The sequence below is a fragment of the Arachis duranensis genome, chromosome 9, assembly GCF_000817695.3.
Source record: "Arachis duranensis cultivar V14167 chromosome 9, aradu.V14167.gnm2.J7QH, whole genome shotgun sequence".
Classification (NCBI taxonomy): domain Eukaryota; kingdom Viridiplantae; phylum Streptophyta; class Magnoliopsida; order Fabales; family Fabaceae; genus Arachis; species Arachis duranensis.
The window spans coordinates 7090862-7099741 of record NC_029780.3 but is presented as its reverse complement, the minus strand read 5'-3'; the positions used below and the strand labels follow the sequence as shown (position 1 = coordinate 7099741).

The window sequence follows — 8880 nt, the reverse complement described above, 5'->3', positions numbered from 1 at the left end:
AAAGTGGCAAGAGTGTTTTAAAATGCATTCAGTAAGTATCAACTTACTAACTAAGTAAATAAATCGAATATGTTTCTATCTTATATGCTGAATTCGCACATCATGTAAAACAAACTAGGCTCTCAATGCTCAATATAGTGAGATGGAATTAGTTTTATATTTTATTTTTATTTTTATTTTTTGAGTAAGGTGACAATTAGATCTTCGAAAATGTTGACTTTAGACTTATTAGTCCTCTTGAAGAAAAAAAAATATCAATTAGGTAGAGATAACAAATGATAGACATGTATGTCTTTCTGTCAATAAACAGTGTGAAACGAAACGGAATTTTTTATGTATTTCGTTATTTACAGTATTACATGTCTCGTTATTGTCGATATAGTTTTGGACAGTGAAATATTTATTATCTTTTGAGTTTTCATATACCATTTATTATCTTTTCTCTGTTTATCACAAATCCTATCAAAACAAGTAAATTTTGCTCCAAAAGTTGTTATTTACAGGACTATCTTTCATAGATATACACGTTAGAGTAATTAATAGTACATATAAGTATTACTGTTAAGCTTTAGTTGATGAATTGATAGAAGAACATCTTGTGTCCACCGTTTGTTATCCTAGATGATTAATTGGTATTTTTTTTTCTTTAGGAACTAATTAGTTCAAAGTCAAAATATTTAAGGACCTAATTGTCACTTTACTTAAATTTTTTTTGAAGTATTAGAATCATTATTTGAATGAATCTGGATTCTCTAAATTTTGAATTTCACTTTAGAAAGTAAAGTGTGATATTTCACTATTTATTTTAAAAGTGAGACAAAAAATAAATATGAAAAAAAACTATTTAATGATAGAAAATTACACTTTACCCTCTAAAATAAAAATTTAAAATTTAGAGGATGTAAATTCTATTTGAACGGATCTGGATTCTTTCTAAAACTAAAAGGGAAAAAGACAGATAGGTCCCTGACTTTTTAAACTTTTGACAAATACATCCCTGACAAAATTTAAATACAAAAAAGTCCCTGACTTTAACAAACGGAGGACAATTTAGTCCTTCCGTCTATTTGCCTCTCATACACCTAACGGAACTGGCTGACGTGGCTGAAACGGTATACAGGTGTCCGTTACGGTGCCACGTTGAAAGGGGAAAAAAGTTCGAAGGACAAATAAGTCATTGACGTCATTTTACAAATAAAGTTTAAAGGACAAATAGGTCTTTGAGAATTTTTTTTTTCATTATACTTCTATTATGCTTCTATTATGAGAATTTAGTTTATAAAATTAGGCTAATTTTTTTTGTATGGAAAAAATATTGGTGTTTTTGTTGAAAATGGGAGAATGTGGTGTAATTATAGATGGGTGGATTTTTTTTGTAGGAAGTCAACACGTGGGGGGCGTGGTGCAACACGTGGGGGCGTGGTGAACACGTGGCATCATTCTGGCCAACACGTGGGGGGCGTGTTGAACATATGGCAGCATCTTAGCCAACACGTGGGGGCGTGTTAAATAATTTTCACAATACTGTAATACACTTCAAATGTCAATATTCAACCAAAATACCAATTTTCTTTCCATATTAAAAATAATTTCTGATAAAATTATGCTTATATTTTGAAATCTAGTTAACTTGTTTTATTCTACAATTTAAATTATTTGTATTAAAATTGTAGAAATTGGGCTTGTTATGTTTCTACTCTTTTTTCTTAAATTGCATTAGTTTAGTTTTAGTACATTTGTGTATTATATTAGAATTTGTTAAATTGCATTAGTTCAGTTTTCATCATACCAGTGGCATTAGTTAGCATCAGTTCATTTATGTATCAAGTTAGCATTAGTTCATTTGTGCATCATTCATGTATTAAGTTAGCATTAGTGCATTTGTGTATTATATTAGAACTAGTATTTTTATGCATAATAACATTACAAGAATATTTTTTTTTAATTATAGTTCACTTTGTTAGATTTGTTCTAACAGTATAAATTATGCATGACACAAAAGATTTATAAAATAAAATTACTTTTACAAAAAAGTCGTAAGTTGACAAAATTTTCTAACTAAGAAGACCAAGATATCTGCAGATAAAAAATTAAATAATAAGATTTTTAGTTATTATTTTTATATGAAAAAGTCTAATTTTTTATTAGTAATTAATTTTAACATTCGTTATCTAAAATTTAAAATAATTTAATGTGTATAATTTTACATTTAAAATATTTTAATTGTAAAAAAATATCGAATGACATATTTTGATTTGTCAAATTACTAATATAAAATATAATTATATATAGAGTAAAAATAGTAGAGAGAAATATAAAAATGGAGAGAGGTAGATGAGAGAATTTAGGAAATGAGTTTATTAATTTTGAAAAAAAAAATTCTCAAGGACCTATTTGTCCTTCAAACTTTATTTGTAAAATGACGTTAAGGACTTATTTGTCCTTCGAACTTTTTTCCCCTTTCAACGTGGCACCGTAACGGATACCTGGACACCGTTTCAGCCACGTCAGCCAGTTCCGTTAGGTGTATGAGAGGCAAATAGACAGAAGAACTAAATTATCCTCCGTTTGTTAAAGTCATGGACTTTTTTGTATTTAAATTTTGTCAGGAATATATTTGTCAAAAGTTTGAAAAGTCAGGACCTATTTGTCTTTTTCCCAAACTAAAATAGTAAAATGCACGGCCGTTTCCCACTGTGCCAGCAGCAGCTATTATTTAATAGACTACTCTAAATGTTTCATCAGGCATCCATCCTTTATCATCTTAGTTGTGATACTCATATTCAATGTATTTCTTACTAGTCGATAAATTTGAATGCTATTGTTAATACATAAAAAAAATAATTAATGTAAAATTCGTTAAGATAGAAAATATATAATCTCATCATCAATAGTCTTGGATGGATTCAAATCTTAGCAGTGATTCCTTTTATGACATATAAGAGACCATAACACGAATCGAGAGATGAGTGCAGATAAGATGAGTCAAAGTCTTACCTTTACGTCCTATTTAATGATGGAGAAATCTATATAAATTCCACATTCGAGACATAATAACTATACAAAGTATTTGCTTGTGCTTTCTTTAGTTAAAATTTAGGGTGCATGGAGAGTAGCTATGAAATTACAGGCTTACCAGCCAGGGTAAAAGGTATCAATGTATCAAAAGAGGGCAGAAAACAAGAGTCGTTACTACATAATCTACATCTAAAATTTTTATCCACAAATAATGAAAGGAAAAAAAAACACAACTTATTACCGGGAAAAAGAGATGAAAACAGAAAAGAAAAGAAAAGAAAGCAAGAGTAATAATCAATGTCACATGAAACATGACAAAATCACAAAATATTATGAAAGATTTAGATAGAGATATCGATATTAAGAGTAAAGTAGACATTTTTTTGGTACATCACAAATTGTATGAACAGAAGCCCTTTTACGAGGCTAGTTTTTGTCAAGGAAACTACCTAAAGATATATTTATTTTATACTTACCGGATTATTTCCAATTTGTTTGCTGCTTTTCTTCAACACAATGCAAAGATAACACTCACTTCCGTAGTTTGTGCGAAAGAGTATAGAAGTTTTTCAGAATTTACAAAGGGTAATCGAAGAGAGGCAACTCCTAATACTGTGCCCTCTCATCATTGAAATGCAGGCTTTCTATGCCTTTAACAGTGGACTCCAAATTCTTTCCATTTGCTGGGTTTCTGCCAGAGGTTGGTCGGTTGAGCTCAGATGATGTGATGGGTGAACTTCTTTGAGGGCCGGACATTTTTCGAAGTGCACCTTGAGTAGATTCCATGGTGAGGGGACGAGAGGGCTCTGTCTCACCACCAACGAGCGCATCACGGCTGCTGGATACAGCACCTCGCCTGTTAGATCCACTTGAGAGGAAGAAATTAGAACTTGGCAACTGCAAAAAACATGAATAAAATTTCATGAACAACATGGAAACTAGCCACAATATAGACATACCCTGTTGACCTTAATCAGTAGGAACTTTCATTTTGTAATAATAAGAAAAGATATACCAAATAAGGCAATCACAAAGTAAATCAGGAACAGCTACTGCACATAGACCACTTTCATTCTATTTGCGAAGAGATCATACCTCGCATGAATATTCAAACTACAAACTCTTCATGCTGGTCTGAATACGTGAGTCAAGGAATCAATTTTGTTACTTTCTGCCAATGATTTTTACTATATTTCCTCATATTTAGATTTAATGTTACTTCAATAGTGAGTTTCTCTATCAATTTTAGAATATTATCTATTTATTTAGCATGGAATAAATATTTAGGGATGCATAATAATGGGGAAGAGAACAATACGAAACTTATGCATAAACAGACCATCATCTTGGAACTTTCCAAGTGAAACATGCAAAATATAATGAACATAAATTGACCCAAAATTATATAGTCGCACCATAGCATCTTTAGATCCAGTCGAGTCATTTATAAGTTGGGCTTTTTGTCTAGATAAGATTCCATCATTAGCAATGGGTCCAGAGTGTCTTCTACGGGTAGGATCTGATGAAGACCAACCAATTCGCCTACCATCTTCTCCACCTACACAAAATGAGAGAAGGTGAGTTGAACATCAAAATTAACAGGAAAATAATATATAACAGAACAACCAGGGGATCACTGAATCCTATGAAAGCACTCTTCAATATGACAGACTATAAATGCCTCAATCAAGGTAGAGAAAATGATGGATGAGAGATGTAAAGCAAAAAGAAAAGTATACCTGACTGGCCGTCAGCATTCAAAACAGCTGATGGCATGCCAGAACTTGGTCCAGCAGCAGGAGCCTGCAAGAGTCACTTCCAATTAAATAATCCAATCTCAACAATCAGAAAGTTAACACCACCTGATAGCACAATGTCACTTACCACAGCACGGGCAGGAGGAGTGGCAACTTGAGACTGTTGATATTTCAATATGGTCCAATCGAACACATAATCAAACTGGAATCCTGGAGCAAGAGGACAAATTACATATTAAGATAGACACTTAGTATTCTAATAGTACACCGAAGATTGAAATATAAAAAGGAAAAGAAGGTTCAAACCTTCACGAATGAAAAGGTCACGAAAAAGTCTCTTCAAATAAGCGTAATCTGGTTTATCATCAAACCTAAGTGACCGGCAGTAATGGAAGTATGACGCAAATTCTGAGGGATAGCCACGACAGAGAGACTGACCAACAAGCAATGCATAATCAGTTACAATTTTAAAATAGAAAGAATATAGATACTATGAAAGAGAACAATTTTTTTAATCACATAGTAATACCTCAATTGAAGTAGAAACTTTCTTCTCACTGATTTTTTCATATTTCTGTTTCTTATTTCCTGCTTTTAGTCCCTGCCAAGGCAAACTGCAGAAATACCAAATAAAAGATTATAGGTGATAACGAAATATGAGAAATACAAAATAAGAATGGTGGAAAACAAATTACCTTCCCCTTAAAAAATACATAAGAACATATCCAAGTGACTCTAAATCATCCCTGCGGCTTTGCTCTATTCAAGCATGAAATAATATTTCAGGTCAGATCCATGGCTCAATAAAAAATAATCAAAGGGTTTTGAACAAGAGAGACATTTAAGGGCATACCGATTCCAAGATGAGTATTCATGCTAGCATACCTAGCCGTTCCTGTCAAATTCTTATTCTCTCTGCAGAGCAAACAAGCAAGTCAAATTCATAGAAACCACACAAGAATGTTGACAGCAAACAGCCACAAAATTATTTATAGATTTATGTGCTACTCTTTTACCATAAATCTCAACAATTAAATAGTCAGTCTGTCACGAGCAGCAATATCTAACATTTCAGATATTGGTTTTCCCATAATAAAGGATTATTCTAGAATTCCAAAAATCCAAAATAATTTCATGTTGAAACTTCTAACCATGGTACATAAAATCAAATAAAATAAATAATAAGTAAGAATGATTGTAGAAAAGGAGACCTGTAAGGAATATGCTGATGTGTAGAAGTGTCCCTGTATTTCTTAGCGAGACCAAAGTCAATGATATACACCTACAGAAAAGGAAAATATGAAGAGGATACATCAATATACTATATGGAAGAATTTTCCTTTTTTCTAAAACATGAAGAATTAAACTAATACTTGATTCGCACGCCTCCCTAAACCCATGAGGAAATTGTCTGGCTTGATATCCCGATGCAAAAATGATTTTGAATGAACAAATTCAACTCGATTTATCTGCAAATAATTCAAGATTATGCCATTTTTAATAAAATAAGTGAAAGTAAATTAGAAGGATGTCGACTTAATAAGGTAAAACCAACCATCTGATCAGCAAGCATGAGAACAGTTTTGAGAGACAATTTCCGACTACAGAAATTGAATAAATCCTCAAGACTAGGGCCCAGTAAATCCATCACAAGCACATTGTATTCTCCTTCTACGCCATACCATTTCACATTTGGGATCCCAGCTGCCAACAAACCAAAAATAGTTTAAGCCGAGTGATTAACATGAAGTCAATGAAAAGCAAAGAACTCCAAAGAAAAAACAAAATTTCAGTATGATAGAAGATTACTTCCTCCTTGCAGTATTTTATACAGCTTTGATTCATACAGCAACTGAGGGTGCTTGGTTTTGATATTTTCCTGAATAAGAAAGAAAACCAAGACAAATAGCATGCTCGATCAGACACACATGACTTGTCCTTCAATAATTTAATTTTGCAACAGAAATATGCAGAAACCTTAAATTGCCATGCACTACAGCACCCCGTAGCTCTAATATATCACTCTTAAGAAAAAAAAACTAGTTCTGCATATTCATTCCTTCGAAAGTCACTAAAACATTACAATTCTCCTAATTTCAGCAGCTCTTGGAATTTTCTCAGCAGCAACAACACTATTACAACTTTACAAACACCAATTTCATTATTACTATTTATTCTTCAAAATTAAAATAGGTAGATCAGAGTACTCACAAGCTTAATCGCAACCTCTTCATTTGTTTGAATATTAGTACCTACACAAAATTTTTTTAAATAAATTAATCTGAAAAACTTAATCGGAAAATTTGGAAATTAGAAGTTCAATTATGCACAAAAAAAAAAAAAAAGAGAGAGGGGAGAAAGCTCACCGAGATAGATCTCTCCAAAGGATCCGCTACCAATTTTCCGACCGATACGGAACTTGTTCCCAACTCGAGGCTCCATTAAAGGTCAACCTCTTTTGACCAAAACCCTAAAAAGGTTTGGGAAATTTGAGAAGAAAAACGAAACAAGAGCAACAGAGTTTGAGCTCTATGACTTGAAGGAGTAGGTCATGGAGTCGTTGTGGAAGAAGGGAGAGGACAGAATTGAGAAATGTCAAAAGAGCTGAGGGCAAAATTGGAAAAACAAGAGGACAGCTAAAAAAGAGTGTGCGACGAAAGAGGGAGAAAAGAGTGAAAGATGTGAGAAGGTTCGCCGTCACGCGCTCACCTTCCTGTTGCAGACGCAATCTCCCGTTTTCATTTCATTTATCAATACAACCAATCATTTGATTCATTTCTTTTTTTTTATAATTTTATCTTGTTTTATTTTTTATTTTCTGGGGCAGTACACGACCCAAATGAATGCGAAAAAATATTTTAGCCTGACAAAAAGAAAGTATTCTAAAAATTAAAACAACAAAGAATCTCCTTTAAAGATACTGAGAATTGACAAAAAGATAGTCAGATTTAACTAGTCAATTTGTCTTTTTTTATTAACAGAAATAAACTTTTACTTTCTTTTCTTCGTTCTCTAAAATATTCGCTTTTTAAATATATATATCGACATAAAGATTATAAAATAATAAAATATTGAAAAGAAAAGTTTTCAATTTTCATTTTAAAAAAACTGAATAGAGTAGATTCCATTAAAATCAGTTTAGTTTTTTTTCAAGAATGTGCAAAAAGTTATAAAATCACTTTTATCAGTTTTATGAGAATCCGAAATAAATGTACCCTTATTAAAATAGACCTGTTGAATTAAAATACATGATAATATCATCTTTTATTATAATAAAAATTTTGTTAAGAATTGGTAAGATTACAAAGTAGAATTTCTAATTAAAAAGAACAACAATTTTCAGATAACAATGTATTTATACCGTGAATCGTATAGTATTTTTTATTGTAGCGTCTAAATGGTTTAACTTATTTTTAACCTTATTAAATAAATCTTTGGAAAATTTATTAGCTAAAACTTCTTATTCTATCTTTTAAATTTTATTTCATGACCAACACAGTAGTTGCGTAGAATTGTAGATAGGTTTTTCATTTCATATACTTCTAAAATCTCTTACTTTATCTTTAAAGGGAAATTATGATCTATATAATAGAAGAGTTTCAAATTATATATATTTGAAGGAAAAAGTTTGGTAACCAAAATTTTTCAGCCATAATCAGCCAAAACTTTTCATATTTTATTTCATTTATATTATTTAATAACAGTTTTATTTTTTACTTCACTCTCTTATCATTCTACTTATCACCGTTCATTTTACTTATCATCGTTCTTATTAAATCTGCTAATTAATGATATTAATTAGAAAATCATATCCTTTTTATTAGGCACTATTGTAATCAATACTTAATATTCCTTTTTATAATTTGATTTTTATATATAAAAATACAATAAAGATTAATAATAATTATATTTAAAAACGGTAATTATAATATCAATTACATTAAATAATTGCAATTGATTCTTTATCCGTTATGGTATTTATCATCAATTATTGGAGATATGAAACATGAAACCTATCCTAATATATACTTTATGTTAATTCAATCATATTCATTCAAAAATCACAAGAATAACACCATTACAAGCACAATAGTGTATAAGCCAA

The 8880-nt window shown here is 31.0% G+C and overlaps 1 protein-coding gene across 2 annotated transcripts; it reads right to left on the bottom strand.

Moving 5' to 3' along the window:
- Positions 1 to 3330: 3330 nt before the first annotated feature.
- On the bottom strand, positions 3331 to 7510 carry LOC107464455 (casein kinase 1-like protein 2). Of its 2 annotated transcripts, none has more exons than XM_016083371.3 (14): positions 7142 to 7508; positions 6987 to 7027; positions 6585 to 6654; positions 6331 to 6479; positions 6149 to 6244; positions 5987 to 6057; positions 5629 to 5690; positions 5471 to 5534; positions 5305 to 5389; positions 5082 to 5208; positions 4903 to 4985; positions 4758 to 4821; positions 4434 to 4576; positions 3331 to 3915 (listed from the first exon to the last, which is right to left on the bottom strand). In XM_016083371.3, the coding sequence occupies exons 1-14, from the start codon at positions 7215 to 7217 to the stop codon at positions 3625 to 3627; spliced, it is 1422 nt and encodes a 473-aa protein (XP_015938857.1). In that variant the 5' UTR covers positions 7218 to 7508; the 3' UTR covers positions 3331 to 3624. The 2 variants fall into 2 exon arrangements, with proteins under 2 accessions (XP_015938857.1, XP_020988069.1); XM_021132410.2 differs by having other exon boundaries at positions 3709 to 3874; positions 7142 to 7510.
- Between the last annotated feature and the right edge of the window lie 1370 nt (positions 7511 to 8880).

What these genes read in the sequence shown, in the direction of transcription:
- LOC107464455 (XM_016083371.3), bottom strand. Translation starts at nt 7,217, where the DNA reads ATGGAGCCTCGAGTTGGGAACAAGTTCCGTATCGGTCGGAAAATTGGT. An exon ending in TCATGCTTGCTGATCAGATG is followed by an intron (nt 6,245 to 6,330) that starts GTTGGTTTTACC and finishes AATTATTTGCAG; the next exon opens with ATAAATCGAGTTGAATTTGT. An exon ending in TAGGGAGGCGTGCGAATCAA is followed by an intron (nt 6,058 to 6,148) that starts GTATTAGTTTAA and finishes CCTTTTCTGTAG; the next exon opens with GTGTATATCATTGACTTTGG.